A 23,508-nucleotide genomic window follows, 5' to 3' on the forward strand; every position below is an offset into this window, starting at 1 on the left:
GTTTGGGCTCGGGGTCCCATATGTGCACGGTATGTGGAACTTCTAAATTGTGAAGGTGTGAATGAAAAGTAAAGTGAAAATTATTACCCTTTGGAACATCTTAATAGGCTAAACACAGGCAGAAATATTACCTATTAAATATAAAAAAAATATTAAAATGTCCCAGCTGGGGTGACCAGATAGTTTTATCTGGTTTTGCAAATATCACAACCAAATGGCTTCTCTTAGTTTGAAACCTTTAATCAGAGCTCCAGGTTGTGAAATCCTTGACTAGAAACATCACACTAACGTCTCTCTCATTTATGAACATGCATATGACTTTTTAAATTAATTTGTAGTGAAAACCCTGCGCTACAAACATTACAGATGAATGGTTTCTTTCCCGTGTGAACACACATGTGTCTCACTAAATTCTTTTGCAATGAAAATCCTTTACCACAAACACTACAAATAAACGGTTTTTCTCCAGTGTGAACACGCATGTGACTCTTCAGCGTGTCTTTTTGTGGAAATCCTTTACTGCAAACACAACAAATAAATGGTTTCTCTCCTGTGTGAACTTGCATGTGTCTTTTTAGATTCCCTTGTAATGAAAATCCTTTACTGCAAACACTACAAACAAATGGTTTCTCTCCTGTGTGAACACGCATGTGTCTTTCTACATTCTTTTGAACTGCAAATCCTTTATTACAAACACCACAAACAAATGGTTTCTCTCCTGTGTGAACACGCAGGTGACTCTTTAGATTCCGTTGTCGTGAAAATCCTTTACCACAAACACTACAAATAAACGGATTCTGTCCTGTATGAACATGCATGTGGCTCTTTAGACTCTCTTTTTGTGAGAATCCTTTATCACAAACTGTACAAATAAACGGCTTTTCTGTTGTGTGAACACACATGTGACTTTTTAGATTGACTTGTTGTGAAAATCCTTTACTGCAAACGCTACAAATAAATGGTTTCTCTCCTGTGTGAACACACATGTGTCTCTTTAGATGATCTTGTTGAGAAAATCCTTTACTACAAATACTACAAACAAATGGTTTCTCTGATGTGTGGCTCCTAATGTGTTTTTTAAGGGTTTCCTTTACCTTAAATCTTGTATCACAAACATCACAGGCAAAAGGTTTTTCTTCAGAATGGAGCTTCATGTGAGCTTTAAGATGTTTCCTTGTATGAAACCTTTTACAACAATCATCGCAGGCAAATGGTCTCTCTCCAGTGTGGAAATTCATGTGTGTCTGAAGAGAACATTTTTCTTTAAATCCTTTACCGCAAAGATCACAGCTATGTTCTTTTATTCCATTGTGAGTCATGATGTGTAACTTAGCCGAGGTCTTATGTTTGAAACTTTTGCCACAAAGATTGCAGACAAATGGCTTTTCTCCAATCTGAGATGCAAGTGTTGAATACAGCTTAGACATCATCTTACTTTGTTGGGAACAGTGTGTATCTGGGTTTTTCGTTCGTTCTGGTTCTCCACAGTCCTCATCATCAGGTTCTCTTTCCATCTGTTCAGGTGAGTTTCTGGTTGGAGCTTCTGTCTCTCTGTTGTCTTCAGTTTTGATTTGATGAATCTCTGATAACTGAGGTTTCTCATCATATTTAACCTTTACAGCAGGCTCCTCTTCCTCCTGGCTGATCCACAAGTCCTCCTCTTCCCCCTTTATGAAAGGAGAGTTTTGATCCTGCTGGTTCAAACTGGGCCCCCAGTCATGGGGAACCTCTTCTTTAATCACAAACATCTGATGAACTGGGAACACTGAAACACACATGGATACTAGTGAGTGCTTAAGAAAAACCAAAATCTATCAAATCAAAACGACAACTGCAGCAGTTTTTAGAACTCTTACTTCATTTTCGATCATTTAGAAGAAAGCACAAACTGATCCACATATATTCTAGTTACTCAAATTGGTAAAGGTTAATAAGGCCCAAGCAGCAAAGCGCTGCGAAGGCCTAATGTTCATTATTATTTTTCTCTGTGCAAATAAATTGGCTTTTCGGAGGCCTAAACATAAACGAAAACTCACCAAATGTTGCACACGTGTTTTTCCTGGTGTAAAATTACATATTTTACATTAAGTAAAACTTTTAGTTTTACTAAACACAAAAGTCTCAATGAAAATAGCTTTAACGGTGCCCCCTCTGAAATTTTTAAAACCTCTTCCACCCACACTCAACAACAAACAGGAGGTCGGCCATGTTGGATTGAATTTGCCTCTGTATTTGATCAAACTTCTTCTTCTTTCTATATGAACTTTATTAGTTTATATAAAACTAGACTGCTGTTCTAATCATTGGTCTAACATGTTGGTGCTCAGCTCATATGTCCACTCTCATACTATGTCAAACTATCGCCGTTTAATTATTTGTGCTTGGCTGTTATTAGGTATGTTATCAAAATTTCCTAAAGAGTTGTTTATCAATGTTCTGTCTGCTTTTTTAAGGTGCTATTTTTTCAAATGTGGAAATCTGATTCCGCAGGTTTCTCTTTGTGACTGGTGGACCCATAAGATGGACAAATAGGGATTGGTCACTTAAGTGGAGTTGACGTATAAGATGACACTGTTGTGGCGTGACTGTCATACATCCTCTGCTCCTCCATACCAGCCACACCTTTGCCAGTGGAGCACCTTTATAAACACCTTTAAATCTGTAAGTTACATCGAGGAATTTGTAGAGGTGGACTGCCTTTTATTTTGATCCTAGTTTACTCCCGTTTATCTTAGTTTGAAAGGTAAGTTATTATCATTTGGTTATTTTTTTTACATAGATTAATATTTCAGACAGTTTCCTTTTGTTTGATGTTTTGCCAGTTTAAAAATCTAAAGTAAAACACTGTTGTAAATAAATCATTGTAAACTTGTTCAACTGCCTGTTGTGGCTGCTTGTGGCCTGATGGAATGGATCATCTTCATGTTGTGGTCTGGCCACCCCTAGACAAGCCATAACAATGAATTTAATCGGAAAAAAAAACATTAAAAAGCTTTTAAATAATAGCAAGGTCATGTAGGTTGGTCACAAAAATAAGGCAGCATTTTAGAATATATTTCAAAGCAGAGACAAGAACAATTTCCTTGACAAAAGCAGAACATTGTTTGCATTGCTACTAAAATAAAACATTACAGTTTTCAGAAATGTCTGTAGAGCCAGTCAGCAGTCTCTAGGTGCTTGATCTTATACACGACAAGTGATTGCCACACCCGATATCAATGGTTGGATGTGGTGAGCAAATAGTTTTAGCAAAACGGTGCTCGACGATATCAGGACGATCATGTTAAGACCTTTTAGTATGCAAGTAGATAGATGGCTTATTTGGCAGAAGTCAGGGGCGTTTTATTCCCGTGTGACTCTACTCTGCCTGTGCTGCAATTACTACCTGAATATTTATACTTCAATGTATTACTTCAACAGCTCCAACAGCCTTTTTACAACTTCCAACCAGGGTTAACAAGCTCCAAGACAAACAAATGTGTCACTTACTGGACTTACTGTCTTTTGTCTGCTTCAGCACTGATGTGGATGCTACAGTTAAACTAAGCCGTCTGTGGTCTTCTGCTTCAACTTTCATCATGTCAGACATCCTTCTTTCCACAATCCTTGTTTACAACCCTTACATGTTCTAGTAAGGTTTCAGCCAGCCAACCTGTATTTTCTGTTTCTCTGCGGTCTGAAAGTGGAATCAAGACACAAATTGCATCTGATCAAATAAATTGTATTAACAGAAAAAAAATCAACCGTATCAGAACTGAAGCGATGCTGCAAAGGGGAGAGTCTACCTTGGTCAGAAGTTTTATATCCACTTAGTAATTGTCTCCAGTCTCTCGGTCCTCAGCTGAACAAGGATTAGAGGTGTCCACAGACGATGTGGTTTTCTCCACAGAGCCTAACAAATTCGGGTGGGTGTCGCGTAATAAGTCTCTATTGCTAGCCGGCTTAGCTGAAACTCTATTCCCTTTGCTAATAAAAGCTAATTACATTAGCAACTAGACATACAGCAAACTAGACACAATCACATCAGTTAAAACAAACGTGTAGCACTTACATCCTCACGGATACATGAGGATAGTCCGAGACATCAGTTCCGCACGTTTTTCTGTCGGGCCAGTTGAGTAAACATTGTTACATCCGACTATTTCCTTCTCACCGACCAATGAATGACAAGGAACGGGTTGCAGAGCTTATTTTCAAAACGCGGAAATAAATATGCGTCCAACTTCCGGTTGTATGTACGGTACTTCCGTTTTATCGCTTTCCAGGGCTAAATAACATAAGCTTAGCGAAGATTGTAAACTATGTCATGGGAACATTTCCAAACATATTGTTTATTGTGGAAAGAAACTTGTTGTATGAGCCGCTACAGTGAAAGTAAGTCAGCTAGTGCTGTCAGGGAGTGTGATACAATCTAAATACTACAAAGGTCTAAAATACTGCATGATTTACATTTATCAAAGTGTGTAAGAAGTGAAATATCATGTTCTGTAACTCATATTCCTCAATCAACGATTACCTTACAATAAATGCTAATTACAAGTGCTGTTTAGATTTATGTGGTCTCAAATATCGCTGGTTAAAATTTTAATTTTATTAATCAGAAGTATGTCAAAAGGTGATAGAGGCAATCACTGAATAGACTAGGACCATCTCAATAGTAATCAGTTATTTTAATCTGGTGTTTAAGTATTTAGTTAAAATTTTCATGAAATATTTGCACCTCTCTTAAATCAGCTGACAACAAATTGTAATCAAACATGCACATATTTGATATAGTCAAATGAAAAATAAATACTGGAGTCATTTGTTCTAATACCTGGATTAAAGCATAATGAGAACACTGTTTTAATACTTTAATAGTGTTGCAATCACATTCTTTACATCAGAGATGACAATAGCATAACTGCTGGACAGAATCCCTCATTGACTTCCAACATCTCACAAGACTGATGAAGAGCATCTGCTGTAGCTGAAGCATTTCCTGACATCCTGAAAGCTTTCATTGTTTTTTATCAGTTTTCTGCCCATGGAAATTACACATTATTAAAAAGCTCCATAACTCCCTCCTTCTTAATACAGATAAGACAGATTTCCACCATATCATTTAGTTCTATATCACCTCAACTGTCGAGTTTCATGAAGTAAGAAGCACAATCAATACAGTTACCCATTTTGGTAAGGTTATGCCTCTAACTGCAGAAAAGTCTAGATTGCAGCTCGTCAGATCAAAATCAACTTGGACCCCTCACAGTCCTGCCAACACTCCATACTGAAGCAATGAGGTGTGCCATGGAACTTGTGTCAGAGGTCAGTTGCTGCAATGCAGAAGTCTTTAATGTGGAAGCTTCACGTGGGGTTGTTGTCATACACACTTCTAGGTGCCAGTCCTGATGAAATTGAAGTTGGCCTAAATTAAAGAAACAAATGACAACAAATACAGGGTCAGTTTATCATAACTGTCTTATTCTGGTGTGACGCAAAGACACATGAGAAAGAAATTATTTAACTGTAATGAGGGTTTGTAGAGCTGAAGAACTTCTCAGAGATGTGTAAGGAGAGGAAAAAAACAAGATATCAAAAAAGTAGACAAAACAATAATTGCCATCATTACATTTGGTTATAACGTGCATCATCCCAATTATAGTTCAAGTAAAGTACAAGTGTGGCAGCATCAGGACGTGTGAGTGACTTCTTCAATCGAATTGAAAGATCTGGAAGGAAATAATTTTGCCAACCCTGACTGAGGTCTGGAACCTTTTTTCCTGCAAAGTAGAAGCACAAACATTGTGGAATTTGTTGTTAAACATCTATAAAAAATGTAAATGTGGGGCAATGAGTTTGACAGGTCATCTAACAAACCTGTGCTAACCTTAGTGTGGAAATATATTGGTTTTCATCTAGAGGTCAGTGAAAGCCGTCAGAATACTATTGGTTGATGACCTCTGTACACCTCTTTCACCAATTTGAGAAGTATTAGCCATCACTAAAATACTTTTACATTTCATTATGCTGAAACAGGTCAAACAGGCAAAGAGGACATATTTTTAGAAAAAGCAACGCTGATTGATAAAACGAAGAAAGACTCGGAGCTGTTAGCTGGAGGAATTAGAGCAGCAGGACACAATCTTGTTTTCATCAGACAGTAGTCAGTATTAACCCTAGCACATACAAAAACTGTTAGGAGTTGGATTGTTGAAATTATTCTCAAAAAGACTTTTGAAAAACACTAAAGATAAGGGTTGGGCTACCTATAGCAAACTATTTGATCTTTACATAACAGTTGGACAGTTATTCATGATGACATGCTCTTCATTTCCTGAAACGTAATGGATCAACATACTCGCCTCTAGTATTTCAACAACACAGTGAATAGGAAAGGATGCAAAGCTAAGGCAGAAGGAATTCCAAATTCCCATCATTTCTACCTATACCTGCTATATTTTGTGTTTCTCCTCAGCCAGCTCAACTAAACACAAGGAACAATAATTATTCTTTCTTTCCAACAACCATACATATGCATTATACCAGCTGGAATCAAAGATAAACTCACTACAGTCTCACTCCAAAATGTATACAGCCCACAATGTTGAAAGAAATGTTTAGAAGGACACAGTTGTTAAAATATAACTGATAAGCACGTGTGTTTAATAAGAAGAAAAAAACCAACTATTTGTCAACTGGTTTACTTCAGTGATTATGCAACTCTACGCACTTACCAGCAAATTATTTTGGTAATAGATCTTTAACATTGTCTAGTAAGAAAACTAAACAGGGCTAGTTCACAAGAAGGTGTTCAACTTATCATATTTCAGTGGTTTCTTTACTGGGGGTCTGTAATTGAAGTCAGCATACACAGCAACACAGAAAATAAGCAAATAATTGCAGCAATTACAGCTGACAGCCATCACAAGCCTGAGTAAAGATCAATACAATGTATTTTGTCTAAAAAAACCAAGATATCACTGGCCATTTTAAGTTTTAGTGAAAGCAAAGCAATACACTAAAAATGCGAAGCCCAGTTCAAGTCAGTGCAGCTGGTGATAACCCATGTTTAGCACGGTGTTCAATGCTGATTACTTTTGCCCAGTATTTATTTATGTCTGGTAGTTTTTTAATCACTACTTCCAATAAATGCATTACTCATATGTATTCATCTTAAAAACACCAAACACACTCATTTGGAGGCCTGCGCTTGTCGTGCCCTCATCGCTAGCGTGTTAGCATAGAAAACGTCAACAGCAGAAGCAGTTTGTTGCAAAAACAACAGCCTCACCTCTCCACAGGCCCACCACCATCTCTACATGAGTTCAAATCATTTTGAGAAATTGTTTAGGAGAAACAACGCTACTTACCGAGTCTGGAGCAGGCAGCGCCCTCTACTGCACGGCCATACAAATTACCTTCAAGTCAGAAATGGTTTTGCTTCACTGTCTGTTACAAAGCGCGCCAAAAAGAATGTGACTTGTATAGCAGCATTTGTGACTCACAGTAGCAGATTTATGCAGTTGTATTCACAAACTTGTCTGTGTTGAGGAAAATAAATGATGAAAAATTGTTTGTGGGAACATGTTAACACAGATGTGTGAATTTGTTTTGCACCATTAGTTTTGGAATTTGAAACCTTTTGAATTTAACAGGTTTTTGATGTGTGACTCACAGAATACAATTTGTGTACTTGTACTTAAAAATCTGAAGAGGTGTAACTGTTACTTTGTAACTGTGAAAGACAGAACACAATTCCAATTACTAGAACTACAATAAAAAAATTCCAGTAGCATTTCTCTCCGTGGCTTCAAATTCAGTTACAATGCACAAATCATTTTGTCCCAGAATCACCTTCATAGAATATGGGCTTAATGAACAGTATGTTTAGTACCTGCTTAAAGATTATTTTTAAAAGGTATGTTTAATCTGACAGAAGGAGCCTGATCGGAACACATATTCTAATTTATTAAATATGATTATAGTTTTGCTATGAGACATTCACGTTTTAATCCTCCCAAATACAATGATGCAATTTAGTTTATTAATATGCCGAAAAAAAAAGAATCTCAGGCATTTTACAGAACAAACAGGTCCAGTTAATATCATATTATAAACAGAATTCAATCCAAACAGCTTTTAAACATTTGTATTACACACATCTGACCATACCCTATATTGCCAAAAGTATTTGTTAGTCTACTTTTATATTTACATGAAGTTTTATGACATCCTGTAAAGGTCCAATTTATTGATGGACCCACCGTTGCCAGTAATAACAACTTTAACTAGTCTTTAAACATCTGCCACAAGGTTTAGGAGTGTGTTCATAGATTAGAAAACCACAATTGCTGCCTCTGCCCTAATTCATCTTAATGGTGTACAAGAAGGTTGAAGTCAGGACTCTGTGCAGGCCAATGAAGTTTCTCCACACCAAACGTTATATACCTGCAGCCATGGAAGTTATCGTAACACCCAAATTCATTAATTTGCTGGTTTGACTCAATACTTTTGGCAATATAGTGTATTTAGCAATAGTACTCTATTTAGTACAGCACATATCTTTTTACAAGCCAACAATAAAAAAAGTAATATTTAAGACAGAGCTGAGTGGAAGAGTGAATAACTGCTAGCAGGAAGTATTAAAGGTAAAATAAGCATCTGGTAATTAATCTTCACTTTGCAGCAGTATCTGACTGAGAACACGTTAGTTCATGTCAAACTATTAGGAACCATGTTCCATTGAACACCTTAATGCTCAATGGATCCGTGTTGAGGAGCTAATTTTACATGATTGCCCTGTAATCATGTAAACCAACTACATTTATAGAAAGCTAGTTTTTCAAGAGTTCTGGTAGGGAGGAGGTACATTTGAAATTAGGATTAACCTTCAGGGTGGGGCTTTGTGGTGTTGAGGTGCCAAACATTTTTCATTGGTTGAGAATTGCCAACATTTCTCCTACAACAAAAAAATCTACAGTGATGAACAATAAGACCAAAGAGAGAAGTAAGAGCACCAAATTGACTTTTTACAGAAAAACAATCAGACTTCAATGATTTAACATGCTGCACCATAACTAGTAACTTTAACTAAACAACAAATGAGTGAAAGACATGTGAATATGTATGGAAACCTCAAAGGCTGTCCCATTTGGTGTTAATCAGGCACAAAGCACCAGTAATAAACATTACCAAAGCAGCAAATAGAAGAGACAACTTATTTAGATGTTCACAGGTTAATGAAAGAACTCAGGCATACTTTAAAGTTACAACCAAAACATTTTGTTTAACAACCAATGTTTGATGATTTTATTTATTTGCTTTTTTTGCTTTTCTTGTATTAAAAGGCTAAAAAAAGTGTAAACATAAATACATAAAATGTTTATTTATAGGTTTTGCCTCCACCTCTCTGCCTGCTCAGATGCTTTTCTCCTAAGCTCTCTGCTTAGACCGACCGCCCCCGTTAAACCCCCTCACCCCAGGCGCACAGAACTCTCCCATCTCCCCACTGAGCCCGCTTTTTGCTTTACTGGATTCTGATAACATGAAAGGAGCTCTTAAGATCAGGACCCAAATAGCTCTGACATCTTCTCCATTCAACACCCCCCGTGGCTGAGGCCCTGCTACTAAACCAACATCTTCCAAATGCCGCAGAGCTCCACCACCTCCTAATCTATCTCCTCCTAATCAGGACCTTCAAATCACTTCTCTGTGATACAGTCTGGGCTCCAGTGGTAACTCTATCAGAAATGAGCATGTCCAGGAAAAACTTGGGCCCTAATAGGAGATAGTTGTAAAATCTCTGTGCTTATATGTGACAGAAAGAACAAAGCTAAAAGGATAAGAGACAGTAATAAACAATCAAAAAAAAAAACCCATAAACTGTCAGGTACAACCAGACACAAAGTTAATATCAGCAACTAAGTTATATAAACTGGCTTTATTGAACATTAGATCTCTGTCAGGAAAATCATTTTTAATCAATGACTTCATTACTGACCACGATATCGATGTAAAGTTTTTAACAGAAACATGGTTACATGAATTTAATGAAGCTTTAAAATACTTCTGTTTGTCTATAAATCACTGAATGGCTTAGCGCCACAATACATTACAGACTTGTTGACCTCTCGGGTCTTCTGGCTCAAATCTACTCTGCATACCCAGAACCAGAACCAAACATGGAGAAGCAGCTTTTAGTTATGCTCCACTAATTTGGAATAAACTCCCAGAAAACTGTAAAAGCGCCAAAACCCTGAGTTGCTTTAAATCAAGATTAAAAACTTATTTGTTTAGAGTGTTATCTAAACATTAGTTACGTTTTCAGTCCAATTTTCCTTTCGTTTTCTTATCCATCATTCTATTCTCTTTACTTTTTTAATTACCTCTGTTGCTTGATTTTCTGTATCATTGTAAGGTTTTTCCTTATGTACAGCATCTTGAGTTGCTGAAAAGCACTATATAAATAAACTTGACTTGACTTCACTTATAGGTGAAAACAAAAAGTTTTAATGTTCACTTTGAAATAATCCACTTTAATTTTGATCCGTCTGTCAGTAAAAAGTAATAAAGATAAATACTTTAAAAGATGTTGCAAATTGGATGTTTGTCTCGTGAAGATAATTTTAAACGCAGTGGGAAAAATACGTATTGGATACACAAGCCGATTTGACAAGTTCTTGCAATTACAAAGAATGGAAAGAGCAGTAATATTTATTGTCGGTACACCTAAACTGAGACAGAATCTAAAAAAAAAAAAAAAAGAAATGAAAATCACATTGCATGATAGTTAAACAATTAATTAGCATTTGATTCCAAGAAAGAAGTATTTGATACAATAGAAAATTTGAACTTAATATTTGGTACATAAACATTGGTTTATAATTACAGAGGTTTCCTGTAGTTCAGAATCAGCTTTATTTCCAAAGGAATTTGACTCCAGTACACTTTGCTCTCAGTGAAGATTTTTCTCCCCCATTATACAATGGAAATAAAAAATATCTTTAAATGCACATATATACACAAGTGACTTTATAATAAAATATATCATGAGATCAGTCCAAGTATGCATGGTGTTGTACTGGAGCTCTGACTGTCAAGTGTTCATCAGAGAAACAGCCTGGGGGAAGAAACTGTCTCAGTGGCGGCTGGTTTTAGCAGACAGCGCTCTGTAGCACCGACCTGAAGTAAAAGCCTAAACTAATTATGTACAGGGTGTGTGGGGTCTGCAGAGATTTTAACTGCCCTGTTGCTGACCCTAGACCCGTATAAGTTCTGGATGGAGCGAAGGTCATCCCTGATGATTCTCTCTGCAGACCTGATGGTTTGCTGCAGTCTGGACCTGTCCTGTTTGGTGGATGAGCCAAACCACACTGAGATGGACCAAGACAGGACAGACTGAATTATGGTAGTGTAGAAGATGACCAGCAGCTCCTGTGGAAGGTTGTACTTCTTGAGTTGCCTTAGGAAGTACAATTTCTGCTGGGCCTTCTTCCGAACATTGTCTATAAGTGTGAAGGCCATCTCAGGTCTCGAAAAGTGGTGGTTCCTTGGAACCAGAAGTGATCCATAGCAGGTAGTCTTGTTGAGGATGGTGAAGTGGGTGTTGTTCGCCAAAGGTCCACCATCATCTTCACAGTCTTGAGTGGGTTAAGTTCAAGTTGGTTCTGACTACACCAGTGTACCAGCCAATCCACTTTCTGTCTTTAAGCAGACTCATCCCTGTTCCGGGTTCAGACCAATGACCATGGTGTCATCTGCAAACTTCAGTACTTTCACAGACGGGTCCGCTGAGATGCAGTCATTTGTGTAGAGGAAGAAGAAGAGTGGGGAGAGAACACAACCCTGGGGGTCGCCAGTGCTTACTGATCTTGTGCGGGAGAAAATGCTCCCCAATCTCACTTGCGACTGACGGTCCTTCAGGTAGCTGGTGATCCACTGACTAAGGTGGAGGCAGGGACTTAGAGCTGGGTGAGCTTCTGGTGCAGGAGTTCTGGGTTGATGGTGACGGCCGAGCTGAAGACCACAAGCAGGATCCTGGCGTACTTCCTTAGCTGGTCAAGGTGTTGCAGGATTTTATGACCACAGACATCAGGGCGACAGGCCTGTATTCATTTAATCCTGTGATTGTGGGTTTCTTGGTTAATGGGATAATGGTGGAGGATCTGAAGCAGGAGGGAACCTCACACAGCTCCAGGGACTTGTTAAAGATCTCAGTGATGGGGCCAGTTGGTCGGCGCAGGCTCTCAAGCATAATGGGAATACATCATCAGGTCCTGAAACCTTTCTTGTTTTCAGGTGGTAAAAGAGCCCATTTACATCTTTCTCAGAGATCCTTAGTCCAGGCAGGGGGTTTGAATGTAGGAGGAGGTGGTTGGTGTATGGAAAGAATTTGTCTGAATGGGATGTGGAGGAGTTGGGTTGAGATGTGAACTGCCATTCAGTTGATTTGCCAGGTGAGGATTCTGCTCAGCAGGAGTGCCTTTGTCTGAGAAGCTTTTGTTTAGCTTCTCACTGTAGCTTCTCTTCTCTGGTTTGATCTCCTTGGTCAGTTTGTTCCTGGCCTGCTTATACAGGGCCCAGTCCCCACTGCTGTGAGCCTCTTCCTTATCCCCGTGCAGCTTCCTCAGAAGTGAAGTGAACCAAGATTTATTGTTATTGTATGTGCAGAAGGTCTTGGTCTGCACACACACGTCCTCACGGAAACTAATGTATGATGTCACCACCTGAGTAAGATGGTTTAAATCAGTGGCTGGAGTTTCAAAAACAGTCCAATCTGTGCAGTCAAAGCAGGCCTTAACATCTGCTTTGACTCATCAGTCCACTTTTTAACACTTTAACCACAGGTTTGGAAGCTTTTAATTTCTGCCTGTAGGTTGGGATGGGATAAACGAGAGTGGTCAGAAAGTCCCAAAGCAGCCCTGGTGACAGCATGATATGCATCCTTTAAAGTTGTGTAGCAGTGATCCAGAGTGTTTTTATCCCTGGTGGGACACTTAATGTGCTGTCTGTATTTGGGAAGTTAATAGGAGAGGTTTGCACTGTTAAAATCACCAAGAAGAATGATGAGAGAGTCTGGATGTTTTTTGTATGTAAGTGCCAACTAATACAAATGAGGGGAACTCCCTCAGTGGATAAAACAGTTTACAGTTTATGAAAAATGACTCCAGGTTAGGACTAAATGTCTATTTCAACATTTTGGTATCACTGCACCAACTTTCGTTTATACAAAAGCAAATACCGCCTCCTCACTTCTTTCTCGATAAGTCTGCATTGCAGTCTGCTCATAACAGCTGAAAGCCGAGTATCAGAAGTGTGTTCTCACTCAGCCAGGTTTCAGTAAAGCAGAGTGTAGCAGATCCACGGAGGAGTTTGAGTGAGATTGACAAGTCATCTAGAGTTTCTTCCACTTTTCTAATAATTGTGCCAACAGTTGTTGCCTTCTCACCAAGCTGCATGCCCATCCCAGCCTTGTGCATGTCTACAATTTTGTAACTGGTATTCTTAGACACTCTTTGGCCTTGTCCATGGTGGAGAATTTCAGGTCTAATTGAGTGTGTGGACAGGTGTGTTTTAGACAGGTAATGAGTTTAAACAGGTGCAATTAATACAGGTAATGAGTGCAGGATAGGAGGGCTAACAGGTCTAAGAGACCTAGACCTCTTGCTGGTTGGTTGGTAACTGATCAAATACTTATTACATGCAATAAAATGCAAATGTATTATTTTAATATCATACAATGAGATTTTCTGGATTTCTTTTAATGATCTGTCTCTCACTGTTGAAGTGTACCTATGATGGAAATTACAGACCTTTCCATTCTTTGTAAGTGGAAAACTTGCGCTGCATCAAATACTTATTTTCCTCACTGTACGCCACTTTTGTGTGAAAAGTGCACATACTGTTTCCTATGCCGACGTTCCTGCTGCACAGCAGTATTATTTAATCGAGGGCAACACCTTGCTTGTAGCAGTGGTACTGCAGTGAGTGTGTAATTCACAGATTTACACAGTAATGCAGCCATTTTGACGTTACAAGTCGTTTGCAGAGCTCCCTTCAGCACCTGTTAAATGAAGAACACATTGCATTTTCATGTAAAGCTAAATCAGGTGATTGGGCTGGCTCAACTGTATGACTGCTAATTCACGGTTAGTTTTTTGCTGATGACTCCGGTGTTTGAAGCACCAACTCTGCTTTCTGATTGGTCTTGCCTTTAAGTGGTAGATGTATGTTGAAATAGGTGGAAATTTAAATAAGTCTTGGTTTTGAGTTGGTAATTTGTAACCTTGTTATTTTGAATAATAACTGTTTACTTGTATTTTGGTCTTCTTAAAAAAAAAGGGAGAATGACATTACACCATTTTTACTTCTCTTTGTTGTTAACTGCCTGGACTGTAACAGTAAACTGGGTCTCACACGGGATTTGAACCTGGGACCTCTCATACAGACTGTTTAAAACTTCAACTTCCAATCATTTTGTGTTTGTTAGTAATTAGTAAAACCCTGTTTCACAGAAACTGCTCTCTGCACAGCATTTCGCTAATATAAATAATTAATGATCAACTAAGACAGGAAAGTTAGAATAAAAATGTTTTCGACAGTGTTAGTTTTCCAAGATATTTGGATCATATCGCTGTGGGCAGGGCAAAGCTTTACAGAAAGCAGAGATCAAAAATTGGCTCCAAATCTCTGACTGTGTTTTCTAGCAGTATCATATAACCCTGTACTTTAAAAAAAATATGCTTCAAGTATTAAAATTTGATTTTGCAGAACCCCGTTTTCAACTACAGCTAAAGAAGGAAAAATATTTTTTTAAAGTGTCTTTCACAACAAATTTATATTTTGATTTACTGTAAGAATTTATATCATTCAGTAGAGGTCCTCCAGCTCTTATATGCATCCGTTTCTCCAACACAACTAAAGCTAAATGACATGCTGATGAGGGTGATTCCAGTTTGTTGGAGCAGGGATGATTCCAAAAATTGCAGGACAGTAGCTCTCAACGACTGGAGATGGCCCCCCTGCAGTAGAGGCAATTCCTGTGTGCAAAATGAAGACTGTTGGAAAAGTAGTGAGAGATAAGTCGGCCATCAAAATAATCATGAGTTGCAACCCTCATGAACACTCATGTGTCTCTTCAGATTCCCATGCTGTGAAAATGCTTTGCTGCAAACGCTACACGCAAACGGTTTCTCCCTTGTGTGAATGCGCATGTGTCTCTTTAGATTCTCTTGTAACGTAAATCCCTTACTACAAACGCTACAAATAAATGGTTTTTCTCCTGAATGGACTCTCATGTGCTTTTTAAGATGACACTTATGATTAAATCTGCATTTACAGGCCTCACAAGCAAATGGCCTCTCCTCAATGTGAACTCTTGCATGTCGCTCTAACTGCATTTCATCCACAAAATGTTTACTGCAGTCGCTACAGCTAAACGGCGCAGTGTGAAAATTCATATGTTTTTTCAGACCTCCAGGATTTGAAAATTCTTTACAGCAAACACCACAAATAAAGGGTTTCTCTCCTGTGTGAACACGCATGTGTCTCTTCAGATCTAAATGTTGTGAAAATCCTTTACTGCAAACACTACAAACCAATGGCTTCTCTCCTGTGTGAACAAGCATGTGTCTTTTCAGATTGTGCTGAAGTGAAAATCCTTTACTACAGAAACTACAAATGAATGATTTTTCTCCTGTGTGTACACGCATATGGCCCTTAAGATGATCTTGTTTTAAAAACCCTTTACTGCAAACACTACAAACAAACGGTCTCTGTGCAGTGTGGGTCCACATGTGCTTTTTTAGGCTTTCCTTTCTTTTAAAGACTGAACCACAAACATCACAGGGAAATGTTTCTTCTGAATGGACTTTCATGTGACTATTAAGAATATTCTTGGCATGAAACCTTTTACCACAATCATCACAGGCAAATGGTTTCTCTCCAGTGTGGACTCTTACATGTGTCTGTAGTGAATGGTCGTCTTGAAATCCCTTACCGCAAAAATCACAGTTATGCTCTCTCTTTGCGGTGTGAGTCTTCATGTGGAAATCAACATGAATTTTACATTTAAATCTTTTGCCACAAACACTGCAACCAAATGGCCTTTCTCCTTCATGGACTCCAATCGAGGTAATCTTAGGTCTTTTACCTTTTTTATGAACAGTCATCTTACTTTGTTGATAAGAACACTCTGGATCTCGGTTGGTGTCAGGTTCTGGTCCTCCACAGTTCTCTTCATTAGACTCCGTTTCCATCTGTTCAGTTGAGCTGCTGGTTGGAGCTTCTGTCTTTCTGTCATTTTCAGTTTTGATTTGATGAAGCTCTGATAACTGTGGTTTCTCTTCATCTTCGATCTTCACAAGAAGCTGCTCTACCTCCTGATTGATCCAGAGTTCCTCATCTTCCTCCTTTATGTCAAGGGGCTCCGGGTCCTGCTGGTCCGAGTTGGAGCTCCATAGATCACAATGTTCTTCTTTAACCACCACAATTTGAAAGTCTGGGAACACTGAAGCACACGTGGACATTAATAAATGGTGACAGGTAAACATAACTTTCATTAAAACATAAGTAATAAAACAAAAATAACATTGAAAAAATTGTTGTGTTTAAAAAGCATATTAGCAATTCAGGTCAATTTTAATTAGCTGTATAGAAAAATCTCCATAATTTGGCATAAAAATAAAATTAACTGGGCAAATACCTGTAACTCTATGTGGAAAAAAACTAAACTTGGTCAGGGGAATTTGTCCATCATGTTAGATTTCAAATGATAGTCAGAAAAACAGATTCAGCTGACAACTTCAGTGCTTTCATATCATTGCTGTTTGGACAGCTTTAAAGGGACCAGAGTTCATCTCCTCTGATAGTCCACTTTATTTGGGCAGATTTGATTTTGATGCATCCTGGTACCACTGGTTAAATGTTTATTTCTATTTCTATTTTATTAATTAAACAAGCAGGCATATAAAATGTATCTTGTGGTCTGTGGTTGTAGATCGATTAGAAAATGTTGCTGCTCCTATAAACCTAGAGCCTGGTTTTATCCAATCACCACGTATAGTGAGTGTTACAACAGCCCCTCGTAACTATGAACAATTCACCAGAATCATCTGCACAATCACCTGGAAAGGCAGTAACAGGCACTTTCAAAAAACCATTTAAGGCTGGATCAAGGCAACTTTTTGCCCTTCCCATATCAAGTTTTCCATTGCTTGTGGAAAACCCCAGGCTTTTGAAAAGCCAGGGCATGTTTTGATACAAATTTGTTAGGGTAATTACACTTTCCCAGGGCCTTACTTTCACGGGTAAAAAGGTCCTGGTCTGAGGTAGGACTTTTCTGATTTCCCCAGGAGTGTTAACACAGTTCTGTTGTAAAATATTTTAATGCAGTACAGAGGCAACTGTGGCTCAGTTAGAAGAATAGTTGCCTTGCAATCTGAAAGTTATGGATTCGATTCCAGCTGGCTTTTCATGTAAACCTAACTTACATTCATTACTTTCATTTTTCATGGATTTATGCAGACAGCTCTGCAGGAGGAGAGACAACTGTTCCAAGTTTAAATGCAGTTTCCCAAAAGCTTCCAGTGATCCCTGTACTTCCAGACTGAATATCTTTTTTTTCTAATAAATACAATTTTTACTAAAATATTTTTTCTGTTCGTGCTCGTTATTGTAAATCATGCATTTGTAAAGCAACAAGTCTGGCCTGATTGTTGGTAAAAACTTTAATGTGAAGTAATTATTATAAATAATTATAAACTTTAATAAAATAGGAATAAAAGGGTTTCCTGCTTCCTGCAACTTAATGAATAATGGAAGGAAATAATCAACTGTTCAACTATAAAGCTGCTCGTTATCAACTATTACTTTTAGTGGAACAAAAAACAATATTAACCAAGTCTTTTAAAGGGAGTAAAGGAGTAATGCCACCTGCTGGACTGAAGGGGTATTGCAGTTTTCTTTGCAACTTCCCCCATACATCATTAGACTGATTTAAATAAAAGGCTGTGGCCTTTCTGAGCAATCAAAACAGGAGGAACCCAAATCCACAGGATTCTTTTTACCTGGGTTAAATAAATCCTGGGGCTTTAAATTTCATTTATATTCAAGTTTATATGTTTGATATTTATATACTGGTTGCAAATAGCCCTGTGAGAAATTCATAGTTAAGTTCATAAAAAGTAAAAAGTTAATAGAATTAAAATGCATGGAAAAGTTCAGAATATTTCACCCAGAAAGACCTCTGGTTAGCTAGCTCAAATAAATCATGTAAAACTTTTTGACCCTGCCTCTTGAAAGAATTGGAATCGAGAATTTATAGGAACCAGAATTGTTCATTTTCAATCAATACCTAACGTTTATATCTATGTCTCCGGTTGTGATTCAGAAATGGCCAGAGGTAGCTCAGAGGTGGTTCTGCTTTGTAGGATTATGACATAAACATTTTGTAAAAGTGGCATTTGGAAAGATATTTTTTGCAAACCTTCTGAACCGGCAGAACCTTTATTTAAGTTTCGATAATGTAGTAATGAAAAAGCACAGCTTTCTAAAGCACTAAAGCTTTTAGCAACATTGTTTGAGATTACGGTTCCGCAGGTAAACATTTAAAATCAGAGTTCATGTCAAAATTCTGTAAAATGTGTCAGAACCGACAAAAATATCACTGTCAATAAAAACAAAAATGTGTTCAGTTAAAAAGGTGAATACATTAATGACGATAGAAAGACTCTAGGCCTGTTTGAAATGGCTCACGTGTGTATTGTTATTCAAATGTAGGGTAAAACTTTTAGCACAATTTTGCTGTTGCTTATGTATAAATATAATATAATAAATTAAAGCATTTATACTGTATAAAAGCGGCCTCTGTTCAGCAGTGTGATGGTGGCTTGTTTTCATAGAGCTGGCTGCTTGTTTCTCCTGCGAGATCTGGCAACACTGCTCTAGATCCACAGAGATGCAACGTGTTTTAAACCTTTTAATCAGATTCAGAATCAGTGAGATGGATGTGTGTGGAGTGGACATCACTGGTTACGTGATTTTTGTTAAATAAATCAAGCCTTCATGCAAAGTTTTACTGACATTTTTATTAACACATTTCTTTTTTTTTACATCTGCCTCAGGACTTACATGTCAGACAGTGGTTACATTACTACTTGACTGGTTAGAAGTCCAGGGTGTACTCTACCTCGGCTACAATGGCTTCTAGGATACTTATCACTGATTTTATTTCTACAGTCAAGCAGCCCTTTTAAAACTTCCACCCAGATTTGATTTGCTCCAACACAGACAAATAATGTGTGTCACTTACTGAGATCTTTGCTGTCTTGTGTCTGCTCCAGTTCTGATGTGGATCCTACAGGTATGCCAGGCACAACCCTGAGCCCTCCTGGGTCTTCTGCTTCAAGCTTCATCATCTCAGACATCCTCGCTCCACTTGGGATTCTCCTTTTCAGTCCTTGCTTGCAACCTTCACGTTATAGTAGGTCATGGTATCAGCTACATAATCTATATATTCTGCAGCCTGCAACTGGAATCAGATACAAATTAGCACTACGGACTCGTCTTATAGCACTAAACCATGCATTTTGTAAGCTTTAACCTCGGAAACGCTGATTAAATATCTGCTGTTAGCTGCCTCGGCTCTAGGTGGCTAACAGTCCATTCACTTTGCTAATGGAGGCTAATAGCATTGTGTGCTACAAACCTCAGGTAGAAATAAACGCAGTGGTATAAAGTACACATTTACATGATGTAACCTAACTTTCGAGTCGATAAATTACACACTTCATTTAGTTAGCAAACAAAGGTGTTTTTTGTGTTTTTGTTATGCTAACATCGCAACATCCGGTTACTTTCTCCTTCTAATAAACGACAAGTAAAGCTCGGAAGAGAAAACCTACTTCCTCTTTTAAAGGTCAGCATTTCACAAGAAAACAACACGAATCAAATGAACTATTTAAAGATATGTTTAAAACAACATATTTGTAATTTGATTTATCAGAAGGAAGGAAATGCTTTAGAACTCTGCTGCTTAATAACTTATATGAATCATCTTAACCTTTTCTAGTCAAAATGGATGGAGTTGATAAAAATTCAAATAAAATCTAATTCTTTCCAAATACAGCATGTGTGTGTGCATATGTATATATATATATATATATATATATATATATAGAGAGAGAGAGAGAGAGATCTATATATAGATATCTATATATCTATAGACATATAGATATCTATATATATTGCATATATATATATATAGATCCAATATTTTGAGTTATTTAGCTTGTCATAAGAGAAAAAAAATGGGGTTTCATTTTTCATGTTTTTGTCATGTTTTCACCATGTCGTTCATACATTTATAAATTATAACCAAGACATTTGCATGTTAATTTAACCAACAAATTCTGATTTAAAGAGGATGGTTTTGTAAGGGTTTATTAAACAGACTAAAATTCAATCAATGATTAAGATGAAACTGTTCACTTTTAACTTTTTTGAAAAGGATCTCACTTGATTTTAACTTTTTATCCAGTTGTATCACTTTTAGAAAACTGGTTTGTTCCCAATATCTAAAAAAAGAATATTTTAAAACCTTGTAAAGGCAGAACTTCAGAATAGACCACATTTAATTTACATTTATAGCTATGTGGAGGTTTCTTCATTCCTGCCACAAAGCTTGGGTTAGTAATTCACAAAGACTCATGGAGACCCACAGTGGAGCAGTGAGTAGAAGTGTTAGCTTACAGCAAGAAGGTTCTGGGTTCAAATCCTGCTTAACATTTAGAGTTGTGAACCTTGTGCAGTCTGTCAATAACCCATTATGCCTTCTTCAAAACCACCTGTCTAGTTTTATATGGGTATCCACTGCAGAGGCAATTTAAGCTGATAAGATACAGAACAAGCAAATTAAAGTGCTACACTTAGACAGCAACTTTCCGGATGGTTCATTATTATCATGTCTGATATTCTAGTTAAATCTGTGCAGTAACTGTCAGCAAGACAGCAAAATTAACAAAAATGCTTAACATTATAGCGCTGCTGTACCCATTACATGGCTTCTGGACTGATGTTTCTTTAAAAAAAGGGGCCAGAGAGAGGGACATTTTGGTGCTACACCTGCTGAAAAACGCTTGCATTTTCTTCCAATCAGCATCTATGAATGACTGTATAATGCACTGCCTACACGTTTTGCACTTGTCAAATCCATGATTTCAAAGCCTTGTCCAGCTGTTGACTGATGGAGAAAAAAAAGGGGGATATACAAACAAGTTAGACCATTTCACTAATTTCACTTAATTCTTTTGATCAGCATCATCAATTTTATTTATAAAGCACTTTAACACCAGCCACATCTGAAACAAACTGTTGAACATCGGGGATAAATAAGAAAAAACTTAAAATAGAATACCAAAACTAAACACACAAGAATGTAAATAAATTCAAAACTCAATACAAACATAGTAAAAACCAAACCATAAAATCGATAAAGCCAACACTTATAAAAGTTAAGTAAACTCAAGTCCCAGTAGTGTTTGAAGGCCAATGAGTAATGTTTTTAAAGCCTGAAGAAGAAAAGAAAAAGCATGGCCACAACCATTTTTCTCAATGACTAGTAACTCTCACAATAAAGTATTGAAAATAGAAACAAACATACAATATTTTATAATTACAGCATGCAGGCCAAACTCTGTTCTGTGTAGGTAAAAGTCACTTTAACTCAAGGAGCTCTTTTCATGCAAACATTTCTACTCAAACAGTTGAGGAATCAATTTGCTCGGTAGTTAACATTACAGGCTAATATATGCCGGAGGCTGAATATAATGTTCTATGATATAGAGCTGCAAACACAAAATGATGAATAAATAGGAAAATGTTACTTAGCTGTATGTTGGATTTTATTAACATAATAATAAACCTAATGTTAGCATTAACTACCTAAAATAATTTGTGATTTGAAATGAAAGGCAGGTCTTAAGCTGAGCTACATGACAGTGTGGTGAATTATATTGGTAATGGTTTATTATTAGTGTAATCTGTCAACTCTGTCAGAAAACAGTCAAATAATATATACTGTTTTTTCATATGATTAAGTGAGTCTCTTTTGATTAAGGTGCATAAATAAATTTGGCCATGGATGCCTTTTTTTTTGGCTTGATCACCTGCCTCCAAAAATGTCTGTGCATGTTTTGACCCCATTGGTTCTTTAAAATCATGAAGCTGCGCTTAAATTTGTGTATTACAACGAGCTTTGGAATCATCCTCTGGGACGGGGAAATCCACGATTTTAGCTTCTGGATAGTTTTTGTATTTACCCCCATCAGCATGAAGCTGTCTCTCAACATCAAGTCAAAGCTTAACAAAGTAAAGGCTGCACCTCATTGTATATTAGATGAACTGTTAACAGCATTTTGGGTATTTACAATTGACCAATATAATTTCACAGTGACAGTTGATTAACCAATGACCATCACCGAATGATATAATGCCAGTCATTCTGTGGCCGTCGCCATCTCAATAACAATCATGAAGTCAGTGGTCAGATGTTACTTTTTATTTATTAGAGGAAGCAAAGAGTCAACAGAAACAGTTTGGTTAAATATTTAGTCTTTTACTACAAGTTACCGAATGGTTACAATATATGGTAACATCCCTAACCAAAAGTGTAAAAAAAAAACCCAACTATATTCCAATACCTTTTAAGAACAATAATGTGCATGTGCACCGTTAGTTATTCTCTCAACATGTGAGAGTTGATTTTAAGGAAAATCTTTTTTTATTCAAATGACATTTTTTACAAACACCTGGGTTTGCACCGCTTATTTTTATTTTTGTTGTTTTCTCATGGTTGCCCCACCCTCTTCTCCCAGGCTCACACTTCTTCCAGGTCAAGATGTGGTGTAAAAACACAACAGCGCCTCCTATGGTTGCAAAATATGGTGGTCAGTGTGAATAGGTATTGAATTTTAGATTAATTTAAAATAAAGTATCACATAAGTAAGTACACCCCTCATATATTTGTAAATATTTTACTTCTTTTCATAGGACAACAGTGAAGATAGTTTAATACAATCTAGTCAGTGTACAGCTTGTACAACAGATTCAATTTGCTGTCCCCTCAAAATAACTCAACACTCATCCATTAATGTTTAAAAGGCTGGCAACAAAAGAGAGTACATGTAATGAAAATGTTCAAATTGTGCACAGTGTCTATATTTTGTGTGACCACCGTTATTTTCCAGCACTGCCTTAACTCTCTCATGCATGGAGTTCACTAAAGCCTTACAGGTGGCCACTGGAGTCCTTCACTCCTCCATGACGACATCACGGAGTTGGTCAATGTTAGAGACCTTGTGCACCATCCCAGATGTGGTTCGAAAGCTTAGATTTGATCATATCACATTGATTACATTATGGGGCTGCACGGTGGCGCAGTTGGTAGCACTGTTGCCTTGCAGCAAGAAGGTCCTGGGTTCAATTCCCGGCCTGGGGTCTTTCTGCATGGAGTTTGCATGTTCTCCCCGT

General features: G+C 37.5%; 2 protein-coding genes across 11 annotated transcripts; both read right to left on the reverse strand.

Annotated features, from left to right (window-relative positions):
- Positions 1-219: 219 nt before the first annotated feature.
- On the reverse strand, positions 220-4,218 carry LOC124875295 (gastrula zinc finger protein XlCGF57.1-like). Of its 3 annotated transcripts, none has more exons than XM_047377364.1 (4): positions 4,052-4,218; positions 3,786-3,892; positions 3,499-3,676; positions 220-1,765 (listed from the first exon to the last, which is right to left on the reverse strand). In XM_047377364.1, the coding sequence occupies exons 3-4, from the start codon at positions 3,587-3,589 to the stop codon at positions 297-299; spliced, it is 1,560 nt and encodes a 519-aa protein (XP_047233320.1). In that variant the 5' UTR covers positions 3,590-3,676; positions 3,786-3,892; positions 4,052-4,218; the 3' UTR covers positions 220-296. The 3 variants fall into 3 exon arrangements, with proteins under 3 accessions (XP_047233320.1, XP_047233319.1, XP_047233321.1); XM_047377363.1 differs by having other exon boundaries at positions 3,490-3,676; XM_047377365.1 differs by lacking the exons at positions 3,499-3,676; positions 3,786-3,892.
- Positions 4,219-4,838: 620 nt separating this feature from the next.
- LOC124875352 (gastrula zinc finger protein XlCGF57.1-like) lies at positions 4,839-19,842 on the reverse strand. Of its 8 annotated transcripts, none has more exons than XR_007040020.1 (4): positions 19,292-19,842; positions 16,133-16,489; positions 5,508-5,762; positions 4,839-5,407 (listed from the first exon to the last, which is right to left on the reverse strand). XR_007040020.1 is itself a non-coding variant. In XM_047377468.1 (4 exons), the coding sequence occupies exons 1-4, from the start codon at positions 19,404-19,406 to the stop codon at positions 5,347-5,349; spliced, it is 684 nt and encodes a 227-aa protein (XP_047233424.1). In that variant the 5' UTR covers positions 19,407-19,842; the 3' UTR covers positions 4,839-5,346. The 8 variants fall into 8 exon arrangements, 7 of the variants coding, with proteins under 7 accessions (XP_047233424.1, XP_047233426.1, XP_047233425.1 ...); XM_047377468.1 differs by having other exon boundaries at positions 5,612-5,762; XM_047377470.1 differs by lacking the exon at positions 5,508-5,762 and having other exon boundaries at positions 16,157-16,489.
- Positions 19,843-23,508: the final 3,666 nt, after the last annotated feature.

Source organism: Girardinichthys multiradiatus, chromosome 10 (genome assembly GCF_021462225.1).
Source record: "Girardinichthys multiradiatus isolate DD_20200921_A chromosome 10, DD_fGirMul_XY1, whole genome shotgun sequence".
NCBI lineage: Eukaryota > Metazoa > Chordata > Actinopteri > Cyprinodontiformes > Goodeidae > Girardinichthys > Girardinichthys multiradiatus.

Bases quoted from the DNA above. Each gene is read 5' to 3' on its own strand.
- LOC124875295 (XM_047377363.1), bottom strand. From the start codon at position 3,589: ATGTCTGACATGATGAAAGTTGAAGCAGAAGACCACAGACGGCTTAGT. The intron at 1,766-3,489 runs GTAAGTGACACA...TGTGTGTTTCAG, and splicing joins GACAAAAGACAGTAAGTCCA to TGTTCCCAGTTCATCAGATG.
- LOC124875352 (XM_047377467.1), bottom strand. From the start codon at position 19,406: ATGTCTGAGATGATGAAGCTTGAAGCAGAAGACCCAGGAGGGCTCAGG. The intron at 16,490-19,291 runs GTAAGTGACACA...CGTGTGCTTCAG, and splicing joins ACAAGACAGCAAAGATCTCA to TGTTCCCAGACTTTCAAATT.